The 19,630-nt window shown below is 40.2% G+C and overlaps 2 protein-coding genes across 3 annotated transcripts in view; both read left to right on the top strand.

Annotated features, from left to right (window-relative positions):
• Positions 1-5,310: 5,310 nt before the first annotated feature.
• Positions 5,311-12,915, top strand: pld3 (phospholipase D family member 3). 2 transcript variants are annotated; one of them, XM_088300670.1, is made up of 12 exons: positions 5,311-5,478; positions 6,462-6,534; positions 7,170-7,220; positions 7,286-7,440; positions 8,108-8,291; positions 8,355-8,472; positions 9,626-9,753; positions 10,420-10,617; positions 10,687-10,826; positions 11,071-11,236; positions 11,320-11,419; positions 11,681-12,915. In XM_088300670.1, exons 2-12 carry the CDS (start codon positions 6,508-6,510, stop codon positions 11,866-11,868), a joined length of 1,455 nt encoding a protein of 484 aa, XP_088156796.1. In that variant the 5' UTR covers positions 5,311-5,478; positions 6,462-6,507; the 3' UTR covers positions 11,869-12,915. The 2 variants fall into 2 exon arrangements, with proteins under 2 accessions (XP_088156796.1, XP_088156794.1); XM_088300668.1 differs by having other exon boundaries at positions 7,155-7,220.
• An 810-nt stretch (positions 12,916-13,725) lies between these two features.
• The window catches only part of prx (periaxin), a 28,680-nt gene continuing 22,775 nt past the window's right edge, over positions 13,726-19,630 (top strand). The window contains exon 1 of the mRNA XM_088301342.1: positions 13,726-13,855. Within this exon, the coding sequence (XP_088157468.1) occupies positions 13,798-13,855 (58 nt within the window). The 5' untranslated portion in view covers positions 13,726-13,797. The remainder of the gene's footprint in view (positions 13,856-19,630) is intronic.

Below are 19,630 nucleotides of genomic sequence, written 5' to 3'. Positions count from 1 at the left end.
GGTAATCAGTTACCCGCTCTATCAGGCCCCTTACGCACACTCACATCAAATGGAGAGTCCCCCAAAGTCCACTTGTACGTCGGCTTCAATGTGGACGCAAATAAAGAATCAAACTATCAAAGTACTTTGTTGTCATTAAAAAAATAATAATAATAATAATAATACATTTGTGCTCAAATTCATGCTGTGTTGGTTTATGTAATAAATGCATGTACCTCTATCAGAATTGTTTTTTTTAAATAATTTGTTTGTGTGGAGCATTACGCAAAAAAAAAAAAAAAACAGTTTTCATGAACGCTTGTACAAAGGTGATTCTGGAACACCTTCGAAAGATTTACACCAAACTTTGTAGGTGGGTTGGCAGCGTGTACACTGTACGTGTCTTCCTGTTCTTTGTACTACAAATCTGTATCTTTACTCTTTCTCGTGTGTTTATTCTTCTATTTTGTAATCATTCAGGCAAATCCCCGCATTCCCGTAATTGGTCCAAAAGTCCAAAGAACTGCAGCGGTCTCGGAATCTATCCGCCTCTTTCCATCCCACCCAAATATGGTCCTTCAAACACCAGGCCAGCTCACATTTTTTCGGCGGTTGTGTTGGTCCTATCATGCTGTCACTTAAACCTGGCACCACTCCAGTGCTATGCCGGGGTGGTCCACTTCCTGTTGGTTCCGTTCTGATGTGCATCCACAAGGCCTAAGCTGTCACCTCACTTCCTTGAGCAATTCTGAGTGCATTCCAACGTGACCAAGAATCGATTTTGACTCTTGTCCAGTTCTTTCTGGCCCCCGCCGCCCACTCTCTGTGCGAGCTGGACTCTGAGACTGGGGAGGTGGGAACATTGTAGGAGGTACACCGGTGAAACTGGCAGTGGCGGAGGGGGTCAAGGGGGGGTTGGAGGGGTGAAATGGACTGCTTGTTCTGCATCAGGTGAAGGTTGACAGATAACCTATTTGCAAAGCTGAGCTAGTTTGAACCTTTCATCAGGATTGTATGCAGTTTATGTTATCACTAGTAAAGGACAAGATGGACGGATTTAGTGATTCTGATTTAATACGTCTATCAAGTTCTGTCCATTTTACTATATTTTACTCATACATATGAAACAAGCCCCAAAAATAGTCGGAGGATATACTGTATTCCTGCCACTGAAGGCTTTGAGCAGATATATTTTCAGAGCTCTATCACGCAGGTATATGCTGGAAAGTATAAAGTAAAATTGACTGTTGAAAATTGAGCGGAAAATGTTTTCAGAGCATTCAACAGATACCCCACAAGGTCAGAGAGCTGAGGGAATATCTCGATTTTTCATGCCGTTGATGCTTCATTTTATATACTTGGTAAACATTTTAATTTACTCATTCAAATTCGGCAGGCTTGTTAACTGTTCTCTGTGGTTATGTCAAATTTACAAGACATTTCTCATTTTCATTTTACATGGGCTTTGTGATCTTTGGAGACCCAAAGAACCCAACACACCTCAATGCTTAAGTTGAGCCACTCAAAAGCAACTATTTCCTTCTCCACATTCTTTAACTGCACAGTTGACTGGCTTTGCAAAGATCGGCATGCATATAAACGCAGAGTGAGATAACCAATTGCGAAATCAAACAGATCAATAAAAAAATGACTGGCGAAGCTGACTAAGATTGAGGTCAGCACAGCACGGCTAGTTGAAGAACAACAAAAAAGGGGGTCATTCCGTGTGACATCACTTAGTGGGTTGAACTGAGCGGATTTTGATTTGAACGAAACTTACTGTACTGGTGGATAGTGACGGCACAACATTAATTCTCAAATTTGAGGTCAATCGGCGCAAGGGTTTGGGGCTACGCCATAGCGAATTTTAACGAGTTAAGCAAAAAGGGGCGTCACTGCCTTCGTTTGAACCCTTGTACTTGAGAACTGCTGGGTCAATCTTCGCAAAACAGGTATTGTCGTAAAGGGAATTCAACAAGGAATCACAATCTGCAATAATTTTGATGTGTGCATATTTCGGTTGCTGTACATTTTGACCAATAATTTGACCTTGAAATTAATTTTGTGGATCAGGTGACCGTCACAAATCTTTTCATGAAATTTAATCTCTGAAATGTTCTTTAAAACATGTAAAAGTTTCAGATATGTCATTTTATCAGCAATAAAGAGTCAACATATCCATAAATTCAGATTTACAATAAATATTCAATTTATATTCACTTTGAATGAATATCCAATGAATATTTGATGTATTGAGATCCCAACTATGTCATTTTGTCTTGTTTGTTAGCACGAGTTTGCTTTCCTAAAGCAAAGCTATGTGGTTACTTGAAATACACAAAGTACTAGTCTCCTTCTTTTATTTTTATTTTTACAGTAAAATTCAACTAGGGGTGGCAATAAAGATGAATGGTTCACTATCTTCCAAAGTGCTTCTTGTTGTGAAGTGAGTTGCATTCAGTTCAGCACCACCATACAGCGCTTGTCATTTAAATGTTTGCTCCCAAATCAAACAATATGGCCTGACGACAGCTTGTATCTCAAGAAAAATGTACAAGTCAGGTCACTCATATCTCAAGAAACCACTGTATAGTTGAAATTTTATAGGCCAAGAAGATTAGATTAGACCAGTTGGAAAACTGACTGGACAAAAAGAAAAATCTAACATCCACATACACTTATGGGAACCAGTGCAGCCAATACACTTTTACGAATAAACTAATACAATTTTATGGAACTAATGTTATAATGTAGATTGTAAATATTAGGTGGTAATTTTAATGGTACAGTGGAAGGCCTTGCTGGTCCTGACGTCCCACCACTGCATTTTGTTCATGTTCGTGCTTTGTGAGTCACTGTTTTCCGGGATGCAAACAAACCTACCACGACGTCAAACAGTTATTCATGCAACAGCTTGTGCACGATGAGCGTGTGCGCACACACATACACACGATAGGAAGTAGTTTGTCAGTTGTCTAAGTGATAATGATGCAGTGACGTCACCAATGAGTCATTTTATATCATTAACAACTTAGCATGGAATTTACCTTACTATACAAATCAATTTAGGATGGAATGAAAGAGCAGAAATTTCACTGTGTTACTAAACTACCTATAACTGTACAGCAAATAACACAAACAGTGTTATTACAGTGAATAGAGTACACTAAATGACAGAAATGCATCATCAAGACTATTCTAAGTGAGGGTTGGCCAGCTTGGCTGTGGAAGTCGACGTTTATGACTGTGTCATAACTGGGCCATAAATGTTAAATGAATCTGGGAAGCACAGATGACACACATTGTCGCTAACAATAGATAATAGCACACATGGCCTTGCTGCCTCACCATACTTATTTTAACTCTCAATTAGGGGTGGCAGAGGGTTTCGTTTACTTTTTTCAAGAGATAATCCTGGAATTTCTTTTCTTTCTTATCAAACGTTAAGTTCTAGCACCCGACAAAACTGCTCACCTATCATACACACATTCCACACTTTTAACCCTGGCTGCTGTTGAAAACATACAGTCACTATACAACACACTTCCTCTTTTGTATTGCATATCCGGTATTATTTGGACAGACATCAGGATGTGCGGCTTTGCGAGTTTAGGCTTTACAGTTTTTGCAAACAAATCATTCCTTTGCCCACGGGTTGCCAATTGACATTGGAGCAGTGCAGTGGTTGGACGTTACCTTTACCCCAACTGCGGTTCAGCACTGTCTTGAGAAGCTTAATAGCCACACTGCTCCAATGTGTAATGCAATTGTGCCATCAACGACAAGGTTCTTGAAACGGTATCTGTTCTTGAGGAACCATGCACGGAAGGCTTGCTTCTGTAGCCACTGATGAGCAGACACCGAACCCTTCAAGCAGGTGTTTGCACAAAGCGAGGGAAAGACTATCTGGATTTTGAGGAAGGCTGCTTGGAGCTCAGCAGCAACAAAAAGTTGATGCAGCGGATCCTTCGGAAAATGATCAAGCTTTACGTATACTCACTACAGGCTGGGCAAAGACTTTAAGCGGAAGCTTATGATGCACAACTTTGTTTTTTATTTTCTATAGGTAGGGAATTTTGGATCAAATCTAAGACTTTATCTTAAATGTATACCACATAACCTAATCTCTATTATGCTAGATATTTAGCTAGTTTAACCAGTCAACATTTCTTTTTAGTTCCCAGAAACACCACAGTTTACACAAAACGTACCAAATTTAAACACATTTTCTAGATACAACACACGATAGAAATATTCTATTTAATCTAGTTCCTGTTAAATTGGATGAATATGGTGCATTGTACAACGTATTAACACACAAATAATCATTTATGCCAAGTAGGAAAAATGAATCTGTACTTCCAAGATGGCGCCTTGAAGCTTCCACCACTTCCTACAAATGGCGTCCTTCTCAGCTAAAGCCGATGTAATGCTTAACTATAATACACCCTTAAATGGCAAAAATACTTTCGGTATAAATTTGTTGTCCTCCTCACCAAGCATCTTCAAGAAGCAGAAGTAGCTTTATTAACGTTTTTGCATGGTCGTTCAATGGCATATTCACTGCCGAAGAGTACGCACACACAAGAGCAATATCATCCAGTCTGTGAGTTTTCTTGTGCGTTTTTTTCTTTTACATGATGACTTAGCAATTCCTTACTTCTCGTTCACGTATATATATATATATATATATATATATACACATGTTAATATTATTGTTATATATTGATTCACGTACACACAAAGGTCCAGTGGTCTTTAAAAAATCTTAACTGAAGTTTTAGTGAAGTTATTAAATGGCGACGTCGTTCGTACTTTCAAAGAGTAAACAAGTACAAGATTCCATCCAGTCGATCTGTACAAGTATAACTAACTGCTGATAAAACATAATGAAAAAAACATATACCATAAAAATTAGTTTGGGAACTGTGTGTGAATCTTTTCTTTTAACATTTTTGCTTTTGCTATGTCTTCTCTTACTATTCGGTTTTGCATGATTAATTACACATAGATATTGGTTTATTTACCTGCTCGGGGCATGCGTTACATGTGTCCCCACTATTCTAACGCATTACGTTATACGTTTGTGGACATTTGTTTTTTAAAAAAATGGGAGAAAGTTATGTTGCCTACGGGCTGACACAAACAAATTTAATCACCTGGCAGCCACTTTTACCTAATGGTTTAAAGTCAGTCATCCGCGGGATTACAGCGATATCTAGAGGTAACCTTTGACACTGCATGCGTATAAATAAAAACGCAACCTCGCGCGTCACATGACTCTGCTCATCTCTCATTGGTTTACTTAGGTCACATGACTGATACAGGCGCTGTACCACTGTAAACAATTTGAAGCTTGATCGCTCCATCGTGACACAGTTTCTTGTTTTTGTTTGAAAGAAATCGTGAGGGAAAGTGACTTTAAATGACATTTAGTGACATGTGGAGAGACTAACTCTATTGTCCAGGACTTCAGTGGAAAGACAAGCTTGAGAGCAGGTGCGTAAAAAAAAAAGAATTGCTTTTTTAAGGCGACGTGTTTGTGCTGGCTAAGCAAAACAAGCGAATCTCAGTGGAAAAATTTGAATTGAATTCCTTTTGACCTGTTTCGTATTACGTCGTGTGCTTTTTATTAACGGCTTTGATATGGTGACACCTTTATGATAATTAGCTCTTAGCGTAGCTTGTCTCTGTTGTGTCTAAAAATTAAACCATATTTTCATTTTTTTTTACTTTTGAAGGACAAAGGAGGAAAATAGTTATCAGAGATATGCCGAGGTAATTTTAAAGTCACTGTAAAAGTAAATCAATGCAAACGTGTTAAAAAGTACAAGTAAAAGTAAATGGGATTAGCTTTTAAATATTATTCTAAACCTTGTTAAAGTAAAAAAGTATCTAAAAGTTTAAAAAGTGCACGTAAAAGTAATAAAATAAATAAAGTAACTGTGCGGTGAAGAATGAGTAAGTAATTTTTAGGTACAAGAGTAAAAAAAGTAACGTAAGTACAGTGTAACTAACAGTAAAAATCTATATAAATGTAAAAAATATAGTTAGAAGTTAAAGTACATGTAAAAGTAACTTTAAGAAAAAAAATTTAAAAAGTTATTTTGAAATACCACTTAACAAAAAACAAACGTTTAAATAAATGTAAACATAAAATTAAATTAAACTGAAAGAAAAATTAAGTAAAAAAAACATGCAAAACAGTGACTATTACACACAAGAGTTGCTGAATGCTGCAATAGAGTGAACTCATGTGTCACCCAGTAATTCGATTTTATTATTACCATACTATATTCAATTAAAGACATCAAATTTAAATCTGCATTGTTAGAATTAGTTGTGATGGTAATGCAACGCATGTGATTATAATTAAAGAGGATATCAGCTAAAGTCAAAGCCCTAGAAACTTCTCTTTGTGTGTGCGTGAGTGAAAGCATGTGATTCTTTGTACTGTTTCGTCACGTTTTTTTTTCTGACAGTTGATGTCCTCAGAGGCATCAAAACAGAGCAACTTCCCGAGTGAACATGAAAATTGACGTCCCCTATGAGAAGGTACCATGAAAAATTAGTTACTACTTGTATCTCAAGTTTGATATGCGCAACTTCTGAATGGCATCTCTAACATTCATCCATTATTCAATGAGAAATTAGAGAAAATGTTTTTGTAATAGTGAAAAAAATCAATCCTGGAGCTTCATGAAAATGTAATAGGCTTTTCCTAAGCCTCTCACAAGTTTTGCATTAGATCGCTTTTTGCATCGTTATTCTAGAAATGACAACAACTACGAGAAAGCCTGAAGATCTACGCATTTGTACATTATCAAATCTTTGTTTTCCTAGAATTGGTATGTGAAAACATTTGCATTTATTTGTAAATACAAAAATAGTATTAGCAAATTGAATAATTTTGTTAATAGTTAATTGATTTTAAAGATTACAATTCAAACAATGAAAGAATTATTTTATTATGGAAGTGTAAAAAATGTCCAATTTTACATGTTGCATCTATGAATGATCCTGCGAGTCTCTCTGTTTTTAAAAACAAATCTGAAGTGTATATATCTGACTGGGCGAAGTGATACAGCTTTCTAAGAATAAGATCAAGTTAATCAGAATGACACTCCCTGAACTGAGTCATGTGAAGATCTGAATCTATTACTTACGAGTGTTAGTGTTTTGTTCCACAGTTGGTGGATGTCGGGCGGAGGCGGCCGGACTCAGACAACAAATCTCAAACGGTACGACCCCGAATGCCGGTTCAAAATTCACCTCACAATAATGTTCTGGGCCTTTCTACTCACAGTACTCCTGTTGTCTGGTGGCAATGGCCGCCATCGCCTCGTTCCTCCTCGCCGCCACGGCAATATACAACCTGCTGGCGCCGGCCGCTTCCACCGTGACATCTAAAATTGGCAGCGATCTGCAACTTGGCCTGGAGTCCTGCTCAGACCCCTGCAAGTAAGAATTCAGCATCAGAATGAATACTGTTTACATATGTGGTTTAAAAAGAGGACGATAAGGAAATTCATAAGTAGTAAGAAGTACAGTACAGTGCAACTTCGCCTTGACAGACCCTGATTCAATGGATTTCAGATTTAACAAACTGTTCATGCGCAATGAAAACGCCCATTTGCACACTAGTTGTCAACAGCAGTTGGTTTCAGAATTGTCCGCTGTTGTTTACTGGTAGTGTGACTCGTAGACATATTTCTGTGTTGTGCCGCTGTTGAAAATTGCAATGACAGAAAACATAGTATTATATAATTGGAAAACTACAACTGTCAAGAAAATTGGGAAGTCTGATCATTTTTGAGAAATTGTGTAAATTAAAGACTTTAATAAACAGTGAAAACTTAAAAATGGGGTTATAAGAAAAAAAAATTGGAAAAGATCAAATGGGAGAATGCTGCTTTCCAAAAAACTGGGAAGCCTGAAAATGGCAAAGCAAATAATTAATAAATTGTTGTAAATGCTGCTTTTAAGAGAACTGAGAAGTCTGAATATTTGTAAAAGAAAACGACTTTAAATGTTTCTTTCATTAAAACACGTCAGAAAAGACCAAAAACACATAATAGTTCAATTCAGAAAAACCTGACGACATATATCCTCTTTCTCTCCGCTTCAGGATCTCCCTGGTGGAGAGCATCCCTGAGGGCATGCAGTTCAACTCCAGCAACCCGTCGCACGGCTCCATCTACCAGGCGTGGCTGCAGCTGATGTTCCAGGCCCGCAGTAGCGTGGACATCGCCTCCTTTTACTGGACGCTCACCAACCAAGACACGGGCACCCACGAGCCCACCGCAAATCAAGTGAGCACACTTTTGTTCTTCTCCAGCCGTCAGTTCGCTAATGTCTTCTGTACGTGAACGCAGGGTGAGAACGTTCTGAAGAACCTGGCCGAGCTGTCGGGATCCTTGTCGGTCCGCATTGCTGTCAGCGCACCGCAAGGGAGTCAGCCAACTGAAGACCTCAAACGGCTCAATGCTTCAGGTGACTTTCACATGCAGTAATATATAATTACAGCTGTAAGGTACAGGTGTAATGGAAACCAATTTGAATCAGAAAATTGGTTTTGCTCTAAAAGCATCGAGTCAAAACGAATTATTCCGCTTTAAAATATCTTGAATCATCTTATTGGGGAGAGATGGAGAGGAAACGTCACATTTACAATACTTACAAAATCATAATAAGGAACACATTGATCAGACACTCTTGAACTCAGCTGTACCGTACCAAATCGTAATACCACTGAATCGAATCATTCCACTTTAAAATCGAACCATTCTTAAATCGAATTACACCCCATCTATCATGATACGAATGGACTGTGCATAGACATTAACATTAACTGTTGTGTAAATTAGGGCCGGATGATTTTTCTGAGTCGGATTTAGATATTTGTCAGAATAAAATTCCAATAACTCATCAATCGGCCTATTAACTTTTTTTTTTATTGTCCCTTCACCCTTACAAAGGATATGAATTACAGACAAAACAATGTTTTGCAATACTTTGTTTTCTAGTATTTAACTTTAAAAAAAAGACAAAAAAACTTGGATGATTTTTTTCGGGGGCATGGGGATGCTTAAACATTATCTTTGTCTTGTTTTCTAAAATGTAAAAAATTAAAAAATCTGTCAATTTTAAAAGAGCCAGTCCACCGATTAATTGGTAAATATTGTAAATATTAAATTTTAGTTAACATGATGGATTAAGTTGAATTGAATTACAAAACAAAGTACAATGTATCCAAAATGTTACACAAGTAAATGTAATGGTGTAAATGTAGCGTGTTGCTACCTACCTTTGATTATAGCAAACATTACACATGCCGATCATTAAAGGGGAAGTCAAGTCAAACATTTTATTTCCAGTAATATTATCTATACAGCCCTACTTGTCTAAACATGGTATTCTGATCAATATTGAATTTAGCGGATGAGCTGTGACAGTCATTACTTGAGATTTTTTGCTCTGTGATGTCATTTTCAGTCGACAGTAAATCGCAGCCCCCTGAGATAAAAACAGGTGGAATTTTGGTATTGACTGCGCATGCAATATTTTTAACCCTCCTGTTATGTTGCTGGTTAAAGTTACCCATTGTAAAGTTAAAAAAAAAAAAAAAAGTCTTTCTGTGTGTTAGGAGCCGCCATCAGGATGGTAAAGATGAAGGAGCTGACCTCAGGGGTTCTGCACACCAAATTCTGGGTGGTGGACAAGAAACACATTTACATAGGAAGCGCCAACATGGACTGGAGGTCCCTCACACAGGTACACTTATTAATTCCAGGAGTACCTCCAAGAGGCCACCAGGTGTTAGCATTTCTCTGCAAATGCCTTCTGGCTGAAGGATGATTAAATTGACTTAATTTAATTTGAACATACTGCGTGCATTGAGTAAGTTTATTTTGTTCCTTAAATGATCTTTTCTCATTGAAATGAAATGTTTGTAATGTGTTTTTTCTTAATTAAGAAAATAGAACTCTTTAATATTGTACATTATAAAAACACACTACTGATATAATGAAAAGGAATATGAAGGAACACGTTTTGTTTCAGTTCAGTGGACATTGTGCTGCTGCTTCTGTTGTGTGTGCCTTGGCCAACTAAGGGCATTCAAATACAAAGATACAAAACGTGAACATGGACACAAGTAACTTATAAGCTGTAATAACATTAATCATTCTCCATGGGGGATAAAGAACATATGCCAGCGAGTATTGTCATATCTTTCTACATATGTTGCGCCACTGTTTGTGTTACTATTAACAAATAAAGTTATTTGGTTGTTTTCCATTCAAATTTAAATTTGTGTATTTCATATCTCAAGGCACCACTGTATGGAAAATTGTAAATATTAGGAACATCTCAATGTGTGAGCCATGTCGTTTTTTTATAAGTAGATTTGATAAAGTTATGTTTGAATGTGATCGCCAGGTGAAGGAGTTGGGCGTGGTGGTGTACAACTGCAGTTGCCTGGCCTCAGACTTGGGCAAGATCTTCGAAGCCTACTGGTTCCTGGGAGGGAGTCAGTCTATCCCATCACCCTGGCCCTCCAGCTTCTCTACCCTCTACAACAAAGAAACGCCACTCCAGCTGACACTTAACAACACCCTGTCCAGCGTCTACTTGACGGTGAGTAACAACAACAAACTAAAATTTGTGTTAGTGGTTATTGTGTTATAACCTCTTCTTCTTCTTCAGAGTTCTCCTCTGTCCTTCTGCGCCGCCGGCAGGACCTCTGACCTGGATTCCATCCTGAACGTGATAGATGACGCCCAGAGTTTTGTCTACATTGCTGTCATGAACTACATGCCCACCATGGAGTTCTCACATCCCAGAAGGTAAAGCAGGCTACGTTGGTATGTCCAGCTTTAAAATTAGAATTGTCGGGTTTGATAGTTTTCTAAGCAGAAGGGAGAGGGGAAATTAATTTTAACCGACATGGCAAGACTCAGGATCGTCTTTAGGGGCCGTTTTCTTTTTTTCCCCTATTTGTTGGTATGTGTTTACCACTTTTAACGTCGTTCTTGGAGAAACATTCATGTGGTTTTGAAAAGTAACCGGTCGAATGTGGCATCACTGTAGGTACTGGGCAGACATTGACACCCAGTTGCGTCGAGTGGCCTACGAGAAGAACGTGAAAGTGCGCCTGCTGATCAGCTGCTGGTCCAATACGCCTCCTGCCATGTTCCCCTTCCTCAAGTCGCTGGCGTCAGTTTACGACCCAAAGAGCAAGCTGGATATCCAGGTGGTGAGTAGACATCGTGTTTGTGGCGAGCAGGCTTGATGTTTGTCACAAGCTCAAGACAGCCTCCTCGTCTCTCTCGTCAACAGCGAATCTTCGTGGTTCCCTCCAGCGCAGAGCAGAAGCACATCCCTTTTGCCAGGGTCAACCACAACAAGTACATGGTGACAGACCAGGTCGCTTATATTGGTGAGACATGATTGTTAATGTTTGCCACCTGACTGTCAGGAATATCGCTGAGAGTGAGTTGATAGAGACCCCAGGTTGGGTCAGGTGAAATGTGGGGATCTCCACTGCAACAAACACTTAAATTCAAATTGTGGAGTTCAAGTAAAAAATGTTCTTCAAATGTTCCCCTGCTCACAATTAAGCAAACAATCATAATTGTTTTTTTATGTTTTGTTTTATGTTATGATTAAAAAAAATTCAGAGTTGCTTCTATTTCTTCAGGTACATCCAACTGGTCCGGCGACTACTTTGTGAACACTGCAGGCTCTGCCCTGGTGGTCAACCAGACAGCATCCTCATCCTTGAAGCCCACCGTTCAATCACAGCTGAGGGACATTTTTGAGAGAGATTGGAACTCCGACTACAGCGCCCCTCTCACGCAGCACACCAACATAAAAAATGTCTGTTAGTCCACGCGAACCAACTGGTACAGCCCATGCCGCAGAGTTGGAGGAACATTTTCAACACTCGGGAAGTAGCTTTTGACAATCCTTTTTTTTTAACATTTTAAAGACTTGACTCGTGACTATAATGTCACCATTAAGACATCCTCCATCATAGCTCATCTGGAGTCTGCAGTGTGTATGTGAATACATGTTCTTAGAATTTAAAAACTAAAACAAACTGATTGAGCGCTCGCTTCTATCATTCATTTTTTTTTATTTCTTTTATTTTTTTAGGGAGAGTCAATGTTGTCATGGCAATTGTCAAATGAAGCATAAAAGAGCAGAGCTTGCTAAACTTGGTCTCACAATCGATAAACTAGACAATGTGGCCTGCAGGGGGCGCACTTTGTGCTCATATCTCCTTTTAGGATTCAGGAAAGTGCTGAGTTCATCCAACTCAAGTGGACCTCGTTTTTTCAATAACAACTATCTCCTAAATCGGTAAATGTATGTCAAATTCCAACTTTTTCTGGTTGAAGCAGAATGAACTACGTCACATAAAACGAGACAAAAAAAATTACATGCATATTTGAAAAGGAGAATACATGTTATGAATGCATATGTAAATCCTAACTTTGTCGAAATGTTCGCTAAGTTAATGCTAACATAATGGGAAACACCATAGATATGCTAACAAATAGCAACGTTAAGCAATGGCTATTTGAACACGAACGGTGGAGCAATACATGTAGTCAGATAACATAACAATAAATGTTCTATTGCCGTTCTCTGTGGAGCTGTGACTGTCTCCATGGATATCCGAATGTTTATTATACTGCCCCTAGGTGGCCTAGCACACCCACTAGAAGGGGCAGTACAAAGTCGATTAATTTGAAGCAAAACGTGTAAAACAGTTCATTCTTTACTTTGTGTTTAATTGTGTCTTAAATGCATGTGTTTGTAAAGTAATGACATTTGAATTCATTTCAATGGGGAAAGATGATTTCCGAGGCAAGTGTTTTGGGTTACGGGCGTGACCACGGAACAAATTAAACTTACATGTCAAGCAAACACTGTAGTCTCGCTCACCCTGTCCTTCAACAATGATTCATTACTGAAGCTTAAACAGTCTCAGGCTCTTCTCCTAGCTCTTAATTACACTGCAGTCGAGCTCGGTGCGACTCGGCATATTGTGGCACAATTTGGTATTACACTGAAGGCACGCAACTCTAAATTGTGACTAGCCTGTATACTAAAAAAAAAAAGACCACAAAAACGCTCACAATATAGTCGTGGTGCAAATGAGGGGGACTCTGTATTGCACATTATTTTTTTTCTACCCTCAAAGTATGACTTTCGAACGCCCAAGAGACCGGGGAACGCAGTTCTAGAATGACTTGTTCCGCATTTCTGTGCAAACTTTCTGCCTCACTACTTGTTGTCCAAACCAGACTGGACATATTTCAGCCATGGGTCTTGTCTAGCCAACAATGGAGAATAATGTGTTGATTAAAAAGGTGTTCTGATGCCGCAGTAATCAACGCGCTGAGCTTTGTGCTCCGTGCTGGGTGTCAGTCGTCAGCCATCCAGCATGCAGCAACCACTAAGCCCACCAACAACAGCCTCTGCTAAAGCCTCCAAAGGTAACAACAATAAGAGCTTTGCAGGGACACTGAGCAAATTGCTGACTGTCCTCAACTGTTAATGCACGCCTATTCTGTGCTGTCAATACACACACACACACACACACACACACAGTGGTTGAGGATGCAAAGTTGGGTATTGGATTGGATCCCCTCCCATCTTTTCCATCCCCCGGTGTGAGCCACACTGAGAGCGTCGCTGGTTTGCCGGCCCCAAAGAGTCAAAGCCACCCCGGGATCGCCTCCACCTCGAGAGCCCCGAGTGCAGGCTGCTGTGTTGGTGTGCTCCAGTGGCGTCCTTCTGCAGACCATGTGTGAGTGTCTCCGTGGAATATTCCGAGTCACCTGGACACCTTCCTCTGATGCAGGTCAGGATGAACGACTTTTGTTCTGGATTGGCAATAAGTACCAAAGTTTGAGAACCGCCAAACTTCAAATTGTCACTTGGGTGATGAGCAATGAGCTTTTAAGTACAGGAGAGTGCATCAATCAAGCTAAGAAGTATTTGATATCTTCGATGGTGATTGTTTTCTATTCACCATTAATCCATGTTTCCACTTCTTTGACTCTTTTTCTGTGTACAAGAGAAAGACACTTGTTGATGACATGTTTACCGAATAGTGTTATCTTGTAATGTGATAGGGTGTTTCAAGGCCATGTAAGGTAGCAAGTTTTGGAGCCTATTATGAATTTCAAATTCATCTGATTCCACAAGTGAGATCTAATCTAATAACATCTAGATTTTTCATTGCAATACGTCACAACACAGCTAGGTGGCATTAATCCTGAGCCTATTTCACTTTGGGAAGTAAACATGCATGGCAACCGCAAAACTAACAACAGCAACCTAGCGCCACCAATGCCTGAACCCCTTCCAAGCCCAGATACCACATATAACGTATGACGGAATAATCAGAAATCCAGCCTTTGTAGATCAAAGTATGGGAGCTGCCCCATCCCAACACAATCCTAATACCAGACAAACATCTGTCTTCTGGGGTTATTTTATCATACAACTTCTCGACAAAATCCTAATACTGTACTGAGGCCTTCCCCACAAAATTCCAACAACATCCCATCAAATCCTGCCCACAACATCTTAACACTCTCCCAACACCATCTCAAAAACATTCCCACACAATTCCAAAATCATCCCCAAAGCATGTTGGCTAGATTCTACCACTACGGGAGCAATCTCTCGACAAAATCCCCAATCCATCCCATAATATCTTCACAACATCCTGAGGAAACCCCAACGTAATCTTCATAAAACCAGTCTGGCAAAATCCAATTTTCATCCCACAAAATGCCTTCTTTCAAATAACATCCCAACACAAACCACACATCATCTCCACAAAATCTCCACATCAACGTCCAAAGACTGAATTCCCCCCTGGTGGTCAATGAAGGATTATCATAAAACATTGTCACAATTGTAAGACTACATTCAGACCATCCCCACATTCCAACTCCATCCCACAAAAATCCCCACATCATGTCCATGACATCCAAACACGACACTAAAACCATCTCCAAAGCATCGCAACTACACCCGAACACTATACGATTCCATCTCTGACACTTCCTGACAAAATTCCATCACCATTCCCACAAATTCTTCACATTCTGAATAAAGCCCAACGCTATCATCATAAAATCTGACAAAAATGCCAGTCATCCCCATAAAACTAAAACCTCTACATACAAATAAAATCCCAACACAAACCAATCATCCCCACAACATCCTGACGAAAAATCCTAATACCATCCCGACCCAATCCCCCCAAATCCTGACAAAATAAATCACTCTAACACCACAATATCCAAAATATCCCCACACCTTTCCAACATAATTGAACTCTATCCCAACCCCAAACAGAAAATGTGCCAACAAATACCTTAATACCATCCCAATGAAAACAGCCCAATAATCTCGTAACCACAACAACACTTCAACAAATACCAACAGCATTCTGAAAAAAATCCCAATGCCCACTGCACAACATTCTAATGACATCTTGACAACCGTAGCAACAAAATCCAAATATCACCTTGACTACGTCAAAACAAATTCCCAAGAATATTCTAATACCAGTCGGGCTTCAGTGTTGTTGCTGGATTTGATCCGTAGCTTCTGGATAAAGTCACAAAATCTACCACGAATATATCATGTTGATGGTCCAGTCCTGATTTCAACTTTACAGTCTCGGGTTCAGCTGAAGGGAATTCTGGGAACACGCCTTGTGTTTTGTCATCAATCCACCTCATCACAAAACAGGAATTTTATGCTGGTTCTGTTTGTGCAGTTGGGTGAACTCACTGTTTACCACACTAATAATACACACACAGATACACACTAATAATAGAGACGCGAGCACACACACACACGCGCGTGCACCCCCACACACACGGTGTTGCAGCTGCTCGAGCATAGTGAGAGGAAACTTCACCCTTTCTCCAAATCCTGATCTTTCTATTTTTAGACCTTGCCTTTAAAAATAATCTTTAAACAACATTTCCCGCCGGGACCGTCGTTCTGTGAGCCCACCAGAACTTTCTCTCCACACTTCTAAACTTCCCACTCTGACAAAGACATAAGCTAAAAAATAAAAATGTCTGTTGAAATCAGTGCTGGTAGAATGTGGAGTAACACACTCAAACTTCTCACATAAACGCTTCACCATGACCCAAACCTTGTTATCTGTTTCTCCCTCCCTACTTTATCAGTAACGCAGCCCCCGCCTACCACTGACCTAATATGGGAGCATCTTCCTGCCCGCCATCCAATGAGTAAACTGGCCCCGTCCCTCCTGGAGATGCTGTGGTCCCGTGTCGGGTCAAAGGCTTTCAGTGAGGGGAGCTGCGGGCTGGCTGGTGACGAGGGGGGAACGTTATTGACAGACGGGGGGGGGCGATTATAAGAAATACCACCAACAAGAGTGAGAGACTGAAAGTTTTAGGGCGGGAAGAAGACAGGGGATGAGATTGAAGCTCTGAAGGGAGACCTTGAGAAGACTGAGAGGAAGGTAGGATGGACCATCTACTTCCTTTAAAGCTCCGATGAGTAGCTCTGGAGAAAAATGTGAAGTACTTACTCTGTAGTTGTCATGGGAAGTTTTGCGGAAAGTTGCTTGGCCTACACGGTGCGGAATGACTGCACATGGCGGAACAATAGCATGCTGTTTCAACAAACACTTGAGCAGTGTGTGTCACCATGACTTTTAGTGTTTTGTGACAAGACGCTTAAGGAGTTCATGGAAATAAATGTGAACTACCTCACAAGCCACATTGGGTAGCTTTTGCAAATGGTCAGGATAAAACGGCTTTTGTTGAGGTCTAAAAGGCATCGGAAAGTAAAGTGACGCAGAGCTGTCAGAGGTTCTGGCATGGCATTGACTTGGTTTAGCCCTCATCTTAGCGTTACACACCAGTGACAGCTGCAGCAAGATGGTCATTGGATACGTTTGCCCCCTCCTACCCAGAAATGACCCCCCCCACCGTAACCCGCCCCAGCCTGGTATGTCGGCATGGCGAGTGCACAACGATGACACCCAAGATAGTTGTGTCTGTACTAGAACTTGTTTGTACACCCTCATCTTATCTGTAGAGTTTACAATGCTTGATCACTCGGATGTTATTATCAAAACTTTCTTCTTTTGTAACCTTTCTTGGATGACTAAGAGGTAAAAATTCATGGTTAGATTATGGCAAGTTTCAGATAAAATTTTCAAGGGAAGTTAAGATAGGGAATGTTGGAAATATTCCAAATTGGAAATTTTCCATGGGGATTATGGGAATTAACTGGAAGACGGACAATTGATGGAATGGTGTTATATCAAAGAATGAGCATAAAAATTGTGTTTTGTCATAAGCAGATATCCATGGCGAACAAATAACTCTACTGGCCCACGAGAGAGGGCATGATAGTTATTTCATTTTTTTTTTATTTTGGCTCACAAACTAAGCAAAAGGAATACCCAAGCGACATTTCAAAATTGGAAAAACTGGGGCACTCGTAAGTCAATGTACCACTTTATGTAAATCCAAACCCTTCCACTTGATTGGTTTGTAATCTTGGCTTTCTGGTGCTGCAAGAGACATAAACGAGGATCATTAACAGGCTTGTGGAAAGCTTGCTGATGAGCTGATCATTTGAATCAGGTGTGTTGGAACGGGGTTACAGATAAAACAGGCTGAATTGGGGCTAAGGAGCACCAACCGGTCTTGATTCGTATGCAGGTGCATTGTTGGGTAATTTGGCAGACAGCGCTGTGCCATTGTGGGCGTTCTGGCAGGCCGAGAGCAATTTCTAGGACATGCTCCCTATCTTACCTGACAATTTGGTGGCTGAAAGTAGAATAAATTTTACGCCTGCTGAAAGCAGGTCTAAATTGTGGCACAGGTAGTGCCACGTGATTTTGGTTGAGGTGCACAAATACAGACGTGTGTTGATGTCATCGTATTTCATTCAGAAATTTAACAACAGCGTGCATAGAACCCTCTGAATCATTCTATGAATCATTAATTGAACAATTATTAAGATTACCGTCTTTAAGATATTTTAAAAAAAAAAACCTTTAGCCCGAGCACTGCTATTTCGGGGGGGATGTAACACATGAACACAAACGATCACATTGGAAGGTGGTCTCCAAGAGCACACTTCTCAGAGATGATTTGTAATTGCCTTGGCCAATTTAATCAACATAATCTGCAAGTGGAGGTGTTCTTGCGATTCCTTACGAACCTATGTGTGTTTATCTCCTACATGGATTCCAGTACACCCTGTGAATTTAAAGTGAATGCGAGAAATCTCTGGCAAACAAGCAAGTCGGCTCTGTTCACGCCTACAACTTCTTTCTAAATGCACGTATCTGCGAAAATACCAAAAGAAAGAAAACTTCACCATTGCGCACAATTAGGCCAAGCCATGTGCTTGACTTGCACTCGGCATGAAACTAGGGCTCCATGTGTCAATCATTTTCCTGTGATTTGTCGAGACTCAGCATGCTACTCATAAATGTTGCAACCCGATCCACAGCAGTTCTCGTACGACTACATCATTAAGTCAAACTACACGGTAGCTGAAGATGCTACAGTTGGTTATGGTGGCCTTTAATCCTCGATTCCTTGAATGACCTGGACTTAATTGAAGTCACAGCCAGAGGTGGCAAAAGTACTCACAGTCCGTACTTAAATAGAAGTACAGATATATGTGTACAAAAAGATTGGTAAAAGTGACAAATCTATTTTGTCAATTGAGATGTAGAAAGTACAGACAAATTTCTTTATTATCCGAGCCGATTATCCTCATAAGGGTCGCGGGCGTGCTGGAGCCTATCCCACCTGACTTGGAGCAGCAGGCAGGATACACTCTGAATTGGTTGCCAGCCAATCGCAGGGCAACACTCAAGTATAGATGCCTCAATAATCTACTTTGGTATATCAAAGAGGTAATTGTATATTGTTACTTCCCACCTCTGGTCACAACACACGTTCGGAATTTTCTTCCTGTCTTCATGGTACATGGTGGATCAGATGTGGTGTCATGCTGCTTCTAGCGTGAGACATCTAAATCCTTTATGAGTCCAGCTGGCGTGACAGAGACCAAGAAATGGATTCTCCTAAAAAAAAAAGCGTGGCAGGCTAGCGGAAGAAGCTCGATGACATCACATGAACCCTTTGACGCTAAAGTGTAAACAAGAACCACAAGTGACATGATGGATCATGATGGTTTCCTGGCGTCCGTCTTTGGGCGGTGGCTGTGGTGCTAGTGGGTGGTGTTCATTTTGAAGCAGGAAGTTGGGTCATGAGAGGATCGGGGGCTCGGGACAGAGCCCCCCCCTCCCGTGAGGAAACAATGTTTGACATATGATGGAGGGTGAACTTCCCTCCACATGCTAGTGAGGGAAGAGACATGTAAACACCATTATGTACGTCATTGCTTGGTGATGTTTTTTTTCTTTGCTTGGCGTCGTACGCCAATATTTGAGTTACGAGTGAACCTCAAATATGATGCCGAAAAAATGGCGGCCCTTCAACCCACATTTAGGAGTAAATGAAGTTGAGCTTGGTCAGGAAACAACTTGAACTTGTACATGAATGTAACATATGAGAGCATCTTTATCAGAAATATCACTTTCCTG

This window comes from Idiotropiscis lumnitzeri, chromosome 7 (genome assembly GCF_059441095.1).
Source record: "Idiotropiscis lumnitzeri isolate Australia: NSW breed Sydney's pygmy pipehorse chromosome 7, RoL_Ilum_1.0, whole genome shotgun sequence".
Lineage (NCBI taxonomy): Eukaryota > Metazoa > Chordata > Actinopteri > Syngnathiformes > Syngnathidae > Idiotropiscis > Idiotropiscis lumnitzeri.
Note: the sequence above shows the minus strand (reverse complement) of the source record. Positions and strands in the feature narration are given on the sequence as shown.